General features: G+C 36.1%; 3 protein-coding genes across 5 annotated transcripts; 2 read left to right on the plus strand and 1 right to left on the minus strand.

The window, feature by feature from the left end:
* The first annotated feature begins 301 nt into the window (after positions 1-301).
* LOC124410684 (proteasome subunit alpha type-4-like) lies at positions 302-1,768 on the plus strand. The gene is made up of 3 exons (XM_046889246.1): positions 302-411; positions 780-1,407; positions 1,499-1,768. The coding sequence occupies exons 1-3, from the start codon at positions 409-411 to the stop codon at positions 1,639-1,641; spliced, it is 774 nt and encodes a 257-aa protein (XP_046745202.1). The 5' UTR covers positions 302-408; the 3' UTR covers positions 1,642-1,768.
* Positions 1,769-1,983: 215 nt separating this feature from the next.
* LOC124410682 (endoplasmic reticulum metallopeptidase 1-like) lies at positions 1,984-7,807 on the minus strand. Of its 3 annotated transcripts, none has more exons than XM_046889242.1 (7): positions 7,600-7,807; positions 4,280-5,779; positions 3,886-4,066; positions 3,272-3,612; positions 2,963-3,168; positions 2,544-2,841; positions 1,984-2,447 (listed from the first exon to the last, which is right to left on the minus strand). In XM_046889242.1, the coding sequence occupies exons 1-7, from the start codon at positions 7,603-7,605 to the stop codon at positions 2,286-2,288; spliced, it is 2,694 nt and encodes an 897-aa protein (XP_046745198.1). In that variant the 5' UTR covers positions 7,606-7,807; the 3' UTR covers positions 1,984-2,285. The 3 variants fall into 3 exon arrangements, with proteins under 3 accessions (XP_046745198.1, XP_046745197.1, XP_046745199.1); XM_046889241.1 differs by having other exon boundaries at positions 4,271-5,779; XM_046889243.1 differs by lacking the exon at positions 7,600-7,807 and adding an exon at positions 5,963-6,108 and having other exon boundaries at positions 4,271-5,779.
* Positions 7,808-15,027: 7,220 nt separating this feature from the next.
* LOC124410323 (elongation factor Tu, mitochondrial-like) lies at positions 15,028-16,958 on the plus strand. The gene is made up of 4 exons (XM_046888590.1): positions 15,028-15,629; positions 15,720-16,091; positions 16,165-16,356; positions 16,439-16,958. The coding sequence occupies exons 1-4, from the start codon at positions 15,078-15,080 to the stop codon at positions 16,706-16,708; spliced, it is 1,386 nt and encodes a 461-aa protein (XP_046744546.1). The 5' UTR covers positions 15,028-15,077; the 3' UTR covers positions 16,709-16,958.
* The last annotated feature ends 85 nt before the right edge of the window (positions 16,959-17,043 follow it).

Raw genomic sequence — 17,043 nt, forward strand, 5'->3', positions numbered from 1 at the left:
TCTATACCGAGGAACTGGAATTGTGGAAAGTTTTAAATACATTATAAGTAGGTAGAAACGTTAATGTTATGATAATCATATTACAACATTAGCTTGCCATATTTTTATTTATTAATGTTAACATTGACTTTTCTACCTACTTACATGTGTTTAAAACTTCCCGCAATTTCGGATTGTCAGAAAATGGAGGCGATCGGACTCTACTACTGCTGCTGTCTAGCTGCAAATTATGGAAGCATGATTCAAAAGTATAGAGATCAGTGTTCAAACAGACCGTGGTTCAAACACTTTTACAAATCTACGTATCGCATAGTTCATGCAGTTTGGGCCGGCCGTCAAACTTGCTTTCAGTGTGTTGCTGTTATTTAATTGCTACGTTTTTTGCTAGTTTTGAATAGGTTTGACAAGATGGTGAGCATAGAATTATTCATTTCCTCAAACTATCTGTAAACAACTATAGACTTATTTTCTAATTACTTGAATACTCTGAACTTCTGAGCTCGGAACAGAAATAGGTTAGAATACCTCTATTGATGCATTGTCATCCATACAGTTATTCCATCTAATTTCAATAAAAATTCCCCATAGCTCCAGATGTATCCACCTCAGTATTGTTTGTTGCGAAAATGTTCAGCCCTCTAATCGAGAAAAGGCTACTAAGTGAAAATAAACCGTAGCAACGATGCGACTAATTGGCGCATCGTCATGCTGACTGTAATCCAAAACTCACCACGTACCATTGTAATTCATTCCCAATTATTTCTCGATTTGTTGATCAGGCTCGCCGGTATGATACCAGAACAACTATATTCTCACCAGAGGGACGGCTATACCAAGTGGAATATGCAATGGAAGCTATAAGTCACGCTGGTACCTGTTTAGGAATCCTGGCTAATGACGGAATCTTACTAGCCGCAGAAAGAAGAAACACCAACAAGCTGTTGGATGAAGTATTTTTCTCAGAAAAAATCTATAAACTAAATGAGGATATGGTTTGCTCTGTCGCCGGAGTGACATCTGATGCAAACGTCCTAACTAACGAGCTCCGCTTAATCGGTCAAAGATACCTACTCCAATACGGTGAAACCATTCCTTGTGAGCAACTGGTTTCTTGGCTTTGTGATGTCAAACAAGCCTACACTCAATACGGAGGTAAACGACCGTTCGGAGTTTCCATACTCTACATGGGTTGGGACCGGCATTACGGTTATCAGCTCTACCAGTCAGATCCTAGTGGTAATTACAGCGGCTGGAAAGCTACCTGTATTGGCAACAATTCGGCAGCAGCTGTGTCTTCTCTCAAACAGGAATATCAAGAGGGAGAAACTACTTTGAAAGACGCAATGGCTCTTGCGATTAAAGTTCTCTCAAAAACTCTAGATATGACTAAACTCTCCTCTGACAAAGGTCAGTTGAAGCTTCTCAATTGTTGAATTGAGTTTGGTGGAAGGAGCAACAACTGTTCATTCTCCATATTAATACTGTATTTTTGTTATAGTCGAGATGGCAACTCTAACTCGTGAAGATGGAAAAACAAAGACTCGTATTCTACCAGCATCTGAAGTGGAGGCATTGGTTGCTGAACATGATCGACTAGAAGCACTTGCTGAACAGGCAAAGAAGGAAAAGCAAAAACTGTAAAATATCAAACTATCGAATTTTTATTACTTATTAATTCATAGTGAATAATGATTATTTGATTACGTGAACTTGAGCATCTGGCGTAAGTGATAAATAGCTTACATTTTTGAATAAAAATGAATTACAATAAGCATTCCTTTTCTCCTATAATTGCACACGTTGCCGCACTTCATACTTATAACAGTCATTGATTCATTCATCATAACGTCTTTTGAAAATAACAAGGTAACTCAGCATCTTTTTTAGAATCTCTTTAGTGATGTAACATTTATCGTATTTAATAAGAATGGGGACTGATGCTGTCAAAAAATGTTGTCGAAACTTTTTAATGTCATGTAGTGTGTTGGGTCCCCCAAACCTTTGATTCCGACTAAATATCGGACATACTAACTCACATTTATACTGGTATGAAACTATGATATCTCTTACTATTAACACTGAAAGCTATTACATACTGATGGTTCACCTTTCTTATTCCAGAAAAGTTTTCCCAAAATCACAATAGTCTTATCTTTTCAAGTTAAGTTTTAAAGCTTCATGTCAAGTCGTATACTCCAAGTTAATTTAACTACCAATATTCAAGTTGTGTTCTCAGGCCCCAGTTCAATAAAATAACCAGTAACTAAAATAAAACTTTCTTTTTTCTAAAAAATATAAGATTTGTAAGTAGATGACCAATGAAGTGGAGCAACCCACAGTGGCAACTGTTTGAGAATAGAGGCATAAGGTGTGCTCGCACTTGTCGTGTTATGCACATAATGAGCATTTAGAGAGATATCAATAACTGGATTTACTCCATCTGCAACCTGTAAGAAAATAATGGTAGATTGAATTTTATATTTGAATTAAAAACCAAATAACTATTAAACTATTGGAAAAAAAAAACATGATAAAACACTCACCACTAAGTCTAACCAAATTTCCACAGCAGTTTCCGGTTCTACAGCATAGTCGTGAAGCACAAAGTAAACCGATCTCCCATTCCACATAGTTGACGTAGGAACTTCTTCGAGCAATGACCAGTTGGATAAAGTTACGCCGTCTCTCGGTGCAAACACCAGACTCATATGGTCGGGCCCTGTTAAATTCAGGTACAACCGCCTTGATTCTGTAGTTGTGTCATTCCAAACACCTAAAAGTGCCGATGGTTGATACAACTGAACGGTTGGCACTTCACTTGGTATCCAAAAGCTCTTATTTCTGAAATGAAGTAATAATGTAACATAATTATGTACTTTCTGACATACTGGGCTTTAATCTACATTGCTTGAAACATGTCTTTCCAACGTAAAAAATACTTCTGAATAGCATTATAACTCACAACATGCCCATGTCTCTACCCTTCCAGATTGGAAGTCCACAGTAGATTGTATCCAGGCACGCATCTGCTACAGTTGTAGCATTGCTGTATTCAGATATGTATTTCTCAACTGTTCTCGGACCGTTCCGATCTAGATTTTGAATCCAGAATCCCCCATCATTATATGTCACATTCCCATTAATATCATACATAGTTCTTTCCGTATGCTGAAATCACATGTTCAGGTTATATTAGTGAGTTGTAAGGAGTTTGCACTGTGATTCAGTGAAACTAAAAAGACTTGAATAAGTAAATTTGACAGCGACTTACAATAAGCCAAAACCGTTGTGGCTTTGGACTTGTGAGATCAACTGTGTATGGAAAACCATATGTTGTGACAGTAGCTGCTAAGACAGTGATAACAGCAGCTAATGAAAATCCAAGTACTAAAACCTGCGGCCTTCGAACGACAGCTATCAAAGGTGCCCAAAAACTGCCGATCATTGAAGTTACCACAGCCATAATCAGGGATATGTAGAGATCAGGAGTGATTTGAGACCCTGATCTTCCCATTATTGGTAAAAAACTGGTCAGCATTGATCCGAGCCACAGCAAATACAGAGTTGGAATGAACAACCCCACACCGATAAAAATCGCGAGCCAAACTCTGACTGAAAGTGAAGACAATATGAAAAATGGATAATTCGATGATTAAACTTTCATTGGGCAAATTTTCTTATTTCTAGTCATCCTCAAGATGTAAGCACTATCTGAAATGAACGTAAAGTTGTGACCTTCTCAAGATTTTGTGCAAATCGCTTAATCAGATTAACTATCAGACATTGAACGAATGTACAGAGATCATATAGTTTGCAAATACATTCAAAGAATATAGACTTATTGAAGATTGAAATTTGGAGTATTAAGATTTCTAGTACACTAACCAAGTCTTTGCAGTTTGAATATTGAAGTAATAATGTTGGCTGCAGATACAAATCCAACAATTATAGCTATTACATATGCTGATTTCAAACCATAAATTGTCAATGCAATTAAAATGATTGCCCATAACATTCCTACAGCCTGTGTGTTTAGCTGTACTCGTTGTCCAGTACCTAAACGGTTCTGAAAATGAAATGCCTCTATAAGTACTAACGCATTAAAATTGCTGTCTGTGAAACTAACTTATTTACCTGGTCAAATGAAATTCTTTTTAAAAATATTGTTAAAGGTCATTCTTTGTAGCAAATTATTTAATAATATTATCAACTTTTATTAATCGATTCAATTTCTATAAAATAAAAAATTAACCAAAATTGCCGAACTAACTGAGATCACCTGCTCTATAGGTTGAGCAGTCAGTGCCCAATTAACACCCAGCATCGGAATCATAGTCGGTGCAACGAATAATCCAATCAATAGCCCTGGATTACTGTACCAGCTCATTGCATTGTCTGTCCAGTCAAGCAGCATGCCAAAAAAGACAGAGAGTCCAAGTCCTAATAGAATCCCCAATATCTGGAAGGACAAGCTTATTCCAAGGCTTTTTGCCGTGTCTTTGATGCTGCACCCGGGAATTGGCCAAAAGGGTGAAGCAAGGGCCAAAAGTGCTGTCAGTGCGTTCAGTATAATCGCAATCGTGGTTGAATATCGAATAACGAACAATCCCAGGAAATCATAGTATACTGAACTACCCTCGACAGAACTTTCCAAAAGTTCTGGTGCGTTACCTAGGGCTTTAATTAGTGCCAGCATGTTGTCTCCGGTGTGTTGATAGCATCCGTCTGGGATTATTTGATAATCATCATACAGCGTGTGGTAAACGTGGCCACCTGCATAATAGGCCATATCCAGGCCATGAAGGTTTCCAAAATCTCGGAATATCCTAAAATCGGTATCAGATGGGACCAAGCCACTCTCAAACAAGTCGGTAAGAACTGCTGATGCATGGGGGTGAGGAGCAGCGGAGGCATAATATGCGTCAAGCCACGGATCTTTTGGACCAGATTGAAAAAGTGCTTCTCTACCGCCAAATCCTGCCGAATCATAGTTGAGGAATACGCGTACGTCTGCCGCCCAACGATGAGTAGTTACAAAGGCGTGAGATGCTTGCAATGGATTTTCTTCGGCACCGTTGAACAGAAAAATGATGTCGTGAGTCAATGTAGTTTGACTTTGGGATAAAACTCTAAGTACTTCGAGCATTGCTGCACAGTTTATGCCATTGTCACTTGCACCCGGACTGGAAGGATGCGAATCATAATGACAATTCACTAGTAGAGCCACACTGGAATTATCTCCATCCGACAATCTAGCGATCACATTGCCAACATTGAGGTAAACGTTCGTAAACGAACGACGATTGGATATAAAATAAGCACCACTACCTCTTGCGACATCAATTTGGACAGTCTTGTTATTTGTCACTTCGGCCTGAATTTCTTGTAAAAGATTGCTCAAGTATTCCACAGCAAGAACTTCATTCTCATAACTACCAACTATCTTCTCTCCTATTTCTGCCAACCCAGTTAAATCAGACTTAGCTCTCTCGGTGATAAAGAGATCTTTGCCAGCTACTAAGTCATTGACTGTAAGTGGCGTTGGCAATCCGTTGTAGAGGTAATGATGTAACGTCATATTGATTAACAATATCAACAATATCGCCAGACCACACCACAAACTTGGTATTAAATCCTTTTTCTTTCTCTCCTCATCATAGTCAGAACTATCTGACGTCACAGCATAAATGGCTTCGTTACGGCGTGGTAGCTTCACCATGCTGTATACCGGGTCCTCACGAGTACGCCTGTAGCGTGCGTCTGTTCTTCTCTTTGGATCCTACAAAATTTGATCGGGGGAAAAATATTACTGAAAATTCTACATGCTTCAACTTGAAAAAAATGAGCTCAAAAAAGCAAAGTAGCTGTTAGTCCTTCAGTTCTTTTAAGTTAGCACATGAAAAAAGTTGAACGACGCCCTCCTTCACACTCAACTGAATCACGTTATCACCAATTGAATTGCCTATTTAAACTGAATTGGATAGAACCAGACTGGTTGTCGATCATACGACTAACGAACATCAAGATTCGTGTATGCTTTTGATTTTTACAATGACTATCAACTACTCTTTGATAATCTAACCGATATTTTCAATCGCTAAGAACAAAATATAATCGTGATGAATCCCGATCTTCATAGACTGAGGAACCAATTTTTTAAACTAGTATCTGATGTTGTCAATTTGATTACATTATCTGTAGTGACAAAGCCAGAGGGTAATAGCCCATTATAAATTATACGGATTAACTTATTTGGAATGGTATCGTAGCAGGTTGTTATTGTAAAATTTTGTTACATCAAGGGTATTCTATTGAGCGACATGCAGCATTTTTCAAGTGCAATAAAGATCGGACTTATTGACAGTATCAGAATTACACGGAAAGATTTAGTGTTCAAGAGATTCTATCCTCAGTAATGAGTTGTCCTAATCATAGCACCACATGATATTCAAGTAAAGAATTATAAAAAAAACTTGTAATAAGTCACTCCTTGTCTTCGTATAAACCAATAACTATCAGTGTAACTTTCTTTCAATAAAAGTGAATTACGTTTTGTTTCATTGGACAAAGGATAAGTGCATAATCATCACAATGTGTTAAACATTTGTGAAGCTGCTATCAATATAGCATTCAAAAAATCAATCTATCATCTTTACAAGGATAAATGATTATCTCAATTATTCATTATGTACCATAAATTATATAATCTTGTTTTATTTATTCTTCCATCTCATTTCATTCTTGATTCAATTCCTATAGATTTAAAATTTAATTTTTCCAGTCCACAATGACATCTACTTTCAGTTTATTTTTAGATTAAACTAGTTATTTTTTCTTCTCTAACAAAACTATCACACTTTTGAAGTTGTGTAGATCCACTTTAGATTTTCAAGATCGTGATAACATCAGCGATTGTAAGTACTGTTACTATTTCTGTAAAATAGCAAATGCGATGAAGTGTAAGATTATCGCACATGATAATCATGTTCTGCCAAATACGTATAAGACTTTGATGACATGTGAATTTTGTTGTGCAGCTTCGTGAAAGAAGTTTCATATGCACGATGTTAGATTACTGATAATATAGGATATTAATCAAATTCTAAAATCGATTTTCTTGATCAAACATGTAAATGAATAATCATTTGAATCAACATTGAACCGAGTTTTTTTCTGCAACATTTCATGGAATGATGAAAATGCTCATTTCAATATACTTATGATATGAGTAGTAGGTACAGGTGAATGGAATGTATGTACACACATTTTGGTCCATCATAACTGTACATACTTCTTATATTAAAAAATTTAATGATAAAGGTGTATTTGTAACAGGCAAAATATTTATCACTGATTGTGTACTCATGTTTTAAGGTGTGACCAATAATTTTTTAACAAAAATGTAATAATTCTTAGCACAAAAATTACGGAAGATAATCTGTAGTGAAACTGTAGAATATGTGCTAAAATTTTTAGTAATAGTGAATATTGCAACCGCTGATTTTATTTCCTAGTCATGTATATACGTAGGTAAATGTTATGTATAATATGCCTCGGCATGGAACGTTGCATCGTTATCTTTTCTATCGATCAACTTACCGCCATTACCACTTATGGAAATTCTTCAGGTAATAAAAAGAAGAAAATAATTTGCGTAAAATCGTAGGAATGCAGAAGCGCTGCAGTGGCGGTGGTTTTAAATTATTTCAAACCCCGAAAATTCATTCTACGTTACTGAGAAGAAAAATGTCAATATTGTAACAACAAAGAAGCATCAAGACGTTTGAAACCGGTGGATTGAAACAGTGGTTCGCCAGCGTCGTTGGCTGAAGTCATCGTTTAATCATCACAGTTCGATCCGGCTGTGGTTAGCACGTGATAAAATCCTGACTCGAGGAAGTAAAGTAAAAGCGACCGAATTCGGTGAACCATAGACTAAATTAACACAATGCTTTCGAAATGAGTAAGCAGCCGGTTCCATCGACTCTTCACAGAAAACATTTGCCTTCTGTGATTGCAGTTTTCCCCACAGATTTCTGTTACGCAAACGCTTTGTATAGAAATCTGTGAGTTTTCCCCGACAATTTGCTAATACATACATTATTGTCAACCATTTTTTCTCCATAGAGGTCGAATCGACCTTGAGAGTAAGGTGTGGTAAAGTATCTGGCCCTACACGTAGATTGCTATCTTTCTCCCTCTTGCGGCGCACGCGCGGTCGAAATTAAATAAATGAGAGTCTGCTATACGTCGATGAATTTAACCAATCAAAATATCGGTAGCGTTACAGCAGTCGTGTTCTGCATTGCCGGTAGAGCCTGTTGAAACTGTCGGTAACATTATTATCGATCTGGATACTATGATGTCGATGTTTTTATGAACAAAGTTTTCGATTCTGGTCTTATACCAAATTTCTCTTAAAACGTATTTCATTGCATTCAAGCTTGTGAATGAGTCGTGAAAAATCGAAAGATTCCCATGACATTCCGTTCGTGATTTTCAAATCTACGACTGGCGCTGCGACATGCAAAATCTGGCTGTGTTGTGCGCAACTCCCGTGCGCAGGTTAGTCCAACCAATCGATACCGGTCTTCGGCGTACCGGTCAAAAACGCGAGAGCAAATCACGCAGCGCTCATTCCGCTCCAGTCAGTGCTCGGTGGCAGTCGCGTCGGAAGAGTAAAGTTTGCTCAGATTCAAATAGCTCGACGAGAGCTGCGCACTTCAGTGTTGTAGAATCCAAATCGCAGTGTTATAATCAGTGCATATTTCTGGAAATTTAAATTCGGTAATTACTACGTAAGATGCAGAAAAGTGGCTCAGAGAATCAAAGTATTACTAACATCAAAATGGTCTACAATTGTTGAAGGTGAGTTACATTCATCCCATTTAACCATCGTGCGTGTAAGTTGAAGTTGCCTCTGTCCGCAGGATGTTGTGTTTTGTTTTTTGCCCGCACATTTTTGGTAACCACTCGATATCAACTGATGAAAAAAAAATGTAATCTCGATCATTCTTCAGAATAATCCAACATGCATATTACTTTTTCTATTGCAATGAGGAGATACGTTGATTGTATGGTGAATTGGCTTGATAAAACAGACCTTGCGATGGATGACCTTTGTTTGAATTAGTATTTCTCACTTCAGATCGCACATAACGCTCTCACAGGTCTATAAAATCCAATTATCGCGTATAGGTCACTTCAGCACAGATTTTTGCGTATTGAAAACAAGTTAGATGAAAAAAAATAGTGTCGGTCGAGCTTAAGGATTCATTGTTTACATACCTATAGTGGCGCTTATGTGGCGGCTGGTGCAGCTTACCTTTCGAAAACATACCGAGATTCGTGTTTATCACTGTGAGTGTTTCCTTGAATTCCAAATCAGCAAATTCATTTTCCTTTGCGTTTCTTTCTGATGATCGATATTATAATACGTCGTTTCATATTCTATTATATTATCTTCTTTCAGAAGTTCATATACTACGACGTTACTTATTTTCGGATTTCAAATACCTCGTACGTTCGGCAGCTTAGTTTTCTCGTTTTAAAATTATAATCTTATTATATGTCTGACAACGACGAAGTATATAACGGTAAAAACCAAGGAACGTAAACGTTTAATTATTCTCTAATCATGGTATTATTTTTTCTGAAAATGGTATAAAAGTTAAATTTTGCTTGATTAGTGGATCGATAAAGTTATATCGCGGTATCTTACCTGTTTACAGAAACGAACTACAATAACATTGATTGGTGTTAGCGATTATCTGGATCGAGTGACCCTATCCATGAATTTTGAAAATGAGATATTAACAAAATCTGGTGTTTTATCTGATTACAGAAATAAACTGTAGCAAGACTAATCGAGGTTCGCGATTATTTGAATTGAGATCAGCAATGAACATCGAAAAATAAAACGCAACATGTGACCGAGCCGCTGTTGAAATATAAAAAAGCAGGTACATACATGATCAAGATCATTTTCGATTACACTATCACGCTAAATTCACCCTAAGAAAGTTGACCCTTTTAGTTGAAATTCAATATTATTCACTCTTTAATTACGTTTCATGAAAATGGTAGTAATTTTCAATGCTTTCTATGATTTATTCTGTGGTTCATGTATCGGTGCATGAAAAATTACTGAATTTTATAAAAAAAAAAAAATTGTTTGAAATAGACAGTTTCTGATGAAACGAAATCTGATCCAAGTATGTTACATGAGTATTATTCTGTTATATTCTTATTGCAGTGTCAAAAGTGCTTCACTTCACGATTGAACCTGAGATCTACCAGAACTACTACATCTGAAGTATGGAGCAGCCCGGAGGAGGTGAAAATTGGTGAGTTTGCATGTGTTTAGGTTACGGATATTTCCCTGGTTTTCCCTGTCACGTGGCGTGGCGGTAACAATAATATTACATCAATCTTCGATTTCTTAGCTGCATGGGTAGGCTCATTCGCAATCGCAACGGTGCTTGACTTTCATTTGAATCTTTCTTTTTTGCACTTGGATTTACCTTAGCTTACTTAAAGTTAGAAATTTTGCACGTTGCTAAATGTGGAATGAGCATCGCGACAGGTAACCATCACTCATTCGCAAATCACAAGATCGAATCGTGTTTCGCTACTGATGTAATAATCTAGATTTGAATTTAACAATTATGTCGTTTAAGTGGTGGTTTCACCTGAGGTCTGAATGTATTCAGTTATTCACATTATTGTTGAATTGATGAAACTACAAAGTTCAGCATAAAGTAACGTAATGAAATTGTATTTTATATTATGAATCATTTTCAATTTTTTAACAAGCAAAAAGTATCTGTCAGATGTAAGCTTAGCTCGTTTAGAAAAATGCTGATTGGCATACAGGATGTTTTTAATCCATTTTACAAAAGGTTGATGTACCGATAGTCTGCCGGTATTTTCTAAAATAATGCATACAATATTAGAGTTGGCGTGATACAACCGCGATACTGTATTCTGAGTTGACGGACTATGGTACAAAAACATTTTGCTCCCTACAGGTAATCAACGAAAAAGTAAGTGACAGTGACCACGGCGCGAATGTGGAAGAACGATGTGTGTTGGAAAAAATGGAGAATCGTTTAGATCGAATATAGGTAACCGGGTAGGTAGGTGGTCGTTTTGGGATCCGTCGCGGGGGTTGATGTGGATGTGCGTGTGAATCGTTTTTCAACATTTCCGTTGGGTGGTTCCGTTGGGAATCAGGCGAGGGTAGGAAGGTCGCGATGTACCGTGATGTGACTAACTTTTGTAATCCACAGCGTCAAACTATCACAGAAATTTAATCCCGAAACAATTGAAAGACTCTGTATCTGAGTCTAGACTATTTATCAGTATTTGAATATTAAGAAGGTTGAAATTTTAATTTATTGTACTCTGCAATTATTTACCAGCTGTTATTCAATTCAATTATTCAGTCATTATCCATCATTATTTTATTCAATTAATCTCTGTGATCGTTTGAATGGGCAAAACTCATCTCTGGACTATCTATCGCGTTCCGTGGTACGCTAGATAGGGAGAGATGCTGAGCTCGAAGACTTCGCGTCGAAGAGGACCGCCGACCGTCACGCCACACAATAATGCATGCTTTCCAACCTCCCTCCCGAACTTGATTCGTATCTGAGAACAACAACCCGCATCGCAGTGTATCTGATTTGAAAAAACGTAGATGTGGATTGGGTTTCTACAGATTTTTTACGACAAGTTCTAAATATAAGAAACTTTTTGACAATTCATTCGATTGCGCCTTTCTGTGCGCCGAGTAATCACTGAAACCGGACGCACTTTTAATGCGATAATTGATAATGCGAATCGATTGCTCGTGCCTTTTGCGCATCGATTTTGCTAATAGTACGTGGGAAAGTGAAGCATATGCTTAGCTTTCAGCTGATGAGTCAATTTTCTTATCAACACACAAGTTTTCAAGTTTGACCGCGCCTTTTGCGCGTCCACTTGATACTTTGTGGTTATGAGAGAAAGCGCGGCATATATAAGCCGGTACTCAACGCGCGCGGATAAAAATCGCAGAGTGTATATTGATAGTGAAGAACCTTAGCCTCAGTATTTATGAAATACATCTGAGGTATATAAACATTTTTTTTTTTTTAACCACGGTATTACTTTTTCTTCCAGGACAACAAAGCAATTTTTTTTACAAGTACACTGATACCTATAAATTCCAGTCGAACAAAATATTTATTTCAATAACTCTTGGTGAGAAATAGATAATGATAAATAAATAGATGATTAAAAAAATAAGGAATTTGTTGTCATTATTAAAAATCATCGAGTTAAATTTTGTTGCCGCGAATATCATGTTGGACTCACTGGAATCACTGTACTTGTAGCAACTTCCTCTGTTTCAGCTAATCAAACCTTTCATCTGTTTTAGCTTATTAAACCTTTTATATGTTTCGGCTAATCAAACCTTTCTTCTGTTTCAGTTATTAAACCTTTTCTCTATTTCAGCTAATCAAACCTTTCCTCTGTTTCAGCTAACTAAACCTTTTATCTGTTTCAGCTTATCAAACTTTTCCTCTGTTTCTGCTAATAAAACCTTTCCTCTGTTTTAGCTAACTAAACCTTTTGTCTGTTTCAGCTTATCAAACTTTTCCTTTGTTTCTGCTAATAAAACCTTTCCTCTGTTTCAGCTAATTAAACTTTTTATCTGTTTCAGCTTATTAAACTTTTCCCCTTGTTTCTGCTAATCAAACTTTTCCTCTGTTTCAGCTAATTGAACATTTGTCTGTTTCAGCTCATCAAACTTTTCCTCTGTTCATGCTAATCAAACCTTTTCTCTGTTTCAGCTAACTAAACCTTTTATCTGTTTCAGCTTATTAAACTTTTCCTCTGTTTCTGCTAATAAAACCTTTTCTCTGTTTCAGCTAATCAAACTTTTCCTTTGTTTCAGCTAATTGAATATTTGTCTGTTTCAGCTCATCAAACTTTTCCTCTGTTCATGCTAATCAAACCTTTTCTCTGTTTCAGCTAACTAAACCTTTTATCTGTTTCAGCTTATTAAACTTTTCCTCTGTTTCTGCTAATAAAACCTTTTCTCTGTTTCAGCTAATCAAACTTTTCCTTTGTTTCAGCTAATTGAACATTTGTCTGTTTCAGCTCATCAAACTTTTCCTCTGTTCATGCTAATCAAACCTTTTCTCTGTTTCAGCTAACTAAACCTTTTATCTGTTTCAGCTTATTAAACTTTTCCTCTGTTTCTGCTAATAAAACATTTTCTCTGTTTCAGCTAATCAAACTTTTCCTTTGTTTCAGCTAATTGAACATTTGTCTGTTTCAGCTAATCAAATCTTTTCTCTGCTTCAGCTAATCAAACGTTTTCTCTATTTCAGCCAATTAAACCTTTTGTCTGTTTCAGCTAATTAAACCTTTCCTCTGTTACAAGCTAATTAAACCTTTTGTCTATTTCAGCTAATCAAACTTTTCTTCTGTTTCAACTAATCAAACTTCTCTTCTGTTTCAGCTAATCAATTTTCCCTTTTTATCACCAATCATAATTCATATGTGTATAATTTATTAGTATGTATGTAGTATAACTGTCTATTAGTATGTACTAACATTGAGAATGTCATTAATTACAACGTGAAAATTAAATGCCAACGACTCAACTAATAAACAAAGCATTTTTCTGTCATGTGTCTCAATTGTAAGTGACAAATCGTAATGATTGACATCTAGTTGGTTGTCGTATTTTGGAGTACAAAAAAGTAATCTGAAACTGTCTATTTGAGTCAGTTACATTTTTCGTTTTCACGGTGTAAAATTTAAAATATTATTCTATCCGCAAATTCTGGGCTTACAGTTAAAGTGAACACAGAAACTTATTATTAAGATTTCCTTGAAACTTTTTTGTTATTTTCTCGTTTTATTTTAAAATAGAATTTCATGCCAAGTTGTTGATCATGGTTTTATTGATACTCCTTCATAAATTTTTCGTTTTGAATCAAACTGTAGAATTCTGAAGATCTTACGTTTTGTGGTGATTGGGATTCTTCTTCCCCTCTTCCTTCTCTCATTATTTGTATTGCATACAAAAACAAATTTATCAATGTCGTTGAGATCAATTTTACATTTCTTCTTCGTGGAGTAGGCCTACTGGGGATACCACGTTTAAAAAAAACGCACTGAATGCTCTACCCCTAGTGGTGGTGTGGAAACGAGCTGTCACTATTATATTTATATGAAATTTTAACAAATATATTATTATAGTTATGATTGTCTTCATCTTCTTAAGGACATATACACAAGATTGAAAGGGATTTTAATTGAATTATATTATTAGAATGTATCGTTACAATTGTTATATGAATCTTATAATCTTTTAAGCAACTGGACTTTTTTAGAATAATCATCTTTCATACTGTCAACTAAATGCTGTTTTATTTCAAATATAAACCACTCAATGCTGGAACATGAATTTAATCAAAACTACCTTAAATGTGTACATATTTATTATTTATATTAATATATTTTAATTGAGTTATATTGTCACAATTTATTGTTACAATTTATTGTTACAATTTATTGTTACAATTGTTATATAGATCTTAAACTCTTTTGAGCAACTGGACTTTTTTTAGAATAATCATCTTCTATATTTTGTCAACTAAATGCTGTTATTTTTTTCAAGTATAAATTACCCAACGTTTGACCATGAATCTAATTAAAACTACCTTAAATATGTACAATTTACTATTGCAACTGACTGTGGTCAGAGCGTATTTTGAATCTGCCGGGGTGCGCCGTATTCCTATTGGTCGAGAACTCTGTATCGTAAAAATTCAGCCTATGTAGTACTCACACTCTTCGGGTTCTGGATTAGGTTAGGTTAGGATAAGTGAAGTTTGATTCTGAAAGGCTGGAGCAGGCTGGAGATCGTCGGTAGCTCTATGGTGCGCTGATCTCAGCTGATCTCGATATCCAGTCTATGCTGCACACGGACTTAGTTCTGCATGATGTCAAAAACAAGATGAGAGGTTATCTAACCCTAAACTCGTTCAAATGTTGGTAAAATAAATAAGGACATCATGCGTGGAATCAATAACTTGGCCCGTGTTGTTTTATCCGTTAAATCGATAAACGTGCAAAGATGGAATTCGAAAAAGTTTTACACTTTGAGTAATAAGTTGTTAAATGTACGTTCGCCGTTCGGCATAACCTCTCGTCTCTTTTCTGAAAAAGCTGACGATACAGAGAAGATTTGTAATGTTGGAACGATAGGTCACGTAGATCATGGGAAAACTACTTTGACAGCTGCTATAACTAAGGTTCTATCCTCCGAAAACGAATATTCCAAATATGTATCTTACGGTGAAATAGACAAGGCACCCGAAGAGAAGGCTAGGGGTATAACTATCAATATTGCACACGTTGGATACAGGACAAAAGCAAGGCGCTATGCTCACACCGATTGTCCTGGTCATTTAGACTTTGTCAAAAATATGATTAGTGGAGCTTCACAAATGGACGGTGCAATATTGGTAGTTGCAGCTACCGATGGCACAATGCCACAGACTCGAGAACACTTACTTCTAGCTAAACAAGTTGGAATAAAAGAGATTGTCGTTTTCATAAATAAGGTAAAACTGAATTTAAAAAATTTCACTAAGATGGTCGAATAAATTTCAAATATCATCTTAAATATAGAACAATGAACTTTCCATGTTTAGGCAGACATTGCAGATATGGAAATGGTAGAACTAGTTGAGATTGAAACCAGGGAATTACTGACAGAAATTGGATTCGATGGAATTAATAGTCCTGTCGTATATGGGTCTGCACTCCTAGCTATCCAAGGAGATATGTCAGATCTTGGAGTTCCTTCTGTCAGAAAGCTGCTTGATACTCTAGACAGTTATATCACGACTCCTACACGGGATTATAAATCACCATTTATCTTACCCATAGATAATGCTTTCACAGTTCCTGGTAGAGGTACGGTTATTGTAGGTACTCTGAAGCAGGGAACATTGAAAAAGAATGCTAATGCCAGTCTACTTGGCTTTGACGAACAGATTCCGACCACTGTTGGAGATATGCAGGTAAACCAAAAGAGTAAACCGGTAGATACTGTTTGCTAAGGTTTTACGATATGAATCTTAAACCTGTGTATAGATTTTCAAACAAAGTGTTCTAGAAGCAAAAGCAGGAGAAAATGTTGGAGTTTTAATTCGTGGCATTAAAATCAGTAGAGTTCAAACAGGCATGCTTCTGTGCGCAGCCAACTCACTGTCTATCAGCAATCACTATGCAGCCCAAATATATTTATTAACTAGACATGAAGGTGGGCGGAAAAAACCGATGCAGGTATTGCAAAAAAATATGGAGATAATATTTTTAAGATATTTATATTTGAATTAACATTTTAACTTGACTCATTTTCAAATAGGCTTCCGGATATATTCAACCATTGTATAGCTCTACATGGCACATAACATGTCGAGTTGATCTCAAGTTAACCAATGGCACCGAGCTACTGATGCCTGGAGAACATGCAGAGGCAAGACTAACGTTAATGAAAAAAATGCCGGTTTTGGAGGGACAAGCGTTTACTATTCGAGAAAATAAATGTACTGTAATAACTGGAATCATCACTAAGAAATTGGAAAGTATTCGAGTTATTAACAGAAAACTTAAAAAGCTACAGTTTCCTGAATGAAAGAAAAGAATATTTTATTATCACTGCACAGTGACTTGATAAATCTAATCACTGATTATGAAATTGATCTGTGATTATGTACCAACGCGATGTACCTCCACGTAATTAATTTATGCCAGCATATAGCAGAATTGCATTTTAATTGCAATTTACATCATCTCATTTTCAGTGAAAAGGAATTGTAATATATTAACATTTCAACGATGTTTGCGAGTGTATCAATAAAATGTTATAGTTGCGAATTATAAATTTCCCGATTATCTTTTGACAAAAATACAATCATTCACGTAATACTGAACTATGAATAAATAGTAAATAGGTAAGTGTAAATGAAA

Source organism: Diprion similis, chromosome 9 (assembly GCF_021155765.1).
Source record: "Diprion similis isolate iyDipSimi1 chromosome 9, iyDipSimi1.1, whole genome shotgun sequence".
In the NCBI taxonomy this organism is placed as follows: Eukaryota; Metazoa; Arthropoda; class Insecta; order Hymenoptera; family Diprionidae; genus Diprion; species Diprion similis.

Excerpts from the sequence above, each read along its gene's own strand:
- LOC124410684 (XM_046889246.1), top strand. Across the intron at positions 1,408-1,498 it reads TAAACTCTCCTCTGACAAAG|TCGAGATGGCAACTCTAACT; the intron begins GTCAGTTGAAGC and ends TTTTTGTTATAG.
- LOC124410682 (XM_046889241.1), bottom strand. Across the intron at positions 3,613-3,885 it reads ATTCAAACTGCAAAGACTTG|TCAGAGTTTGGCTCGCGATT; the intron begins GTTAGTGTACTA and ends CTTCACTTTCAG. Across the intron at positions 2,448-2,543 it reads AAATTTGGTTAGACTTAGTG|GTTGCAGATGGAGTAAATCC; the intron begins GTGAGTGTTTTA and ends ATTTTCTTACAG.
- LOC124410323 (XM_046888590.1), top strand. The coding sequence starts at position 15,078 with ATGCGTGGAATCAATAACTTGGCCCGTGTTGTTTTATCCGTTAAATCG. Across the intron at positions 15,630-15,719 it reads TTGTCGTTTTCATAAATAAG|GCAGACATTGCAGATATGGA; the intron begins GTAAAACTGAAT and ends TTCCATGTTTAG. Across the intron at positions 16,357-16,438 it reads GGCGGAAAAAACCGATGCAG|GCTTCCGGATATATTCAACC; the intron begins GTATTGCAAAAA and ends ATTTTCAAATAG.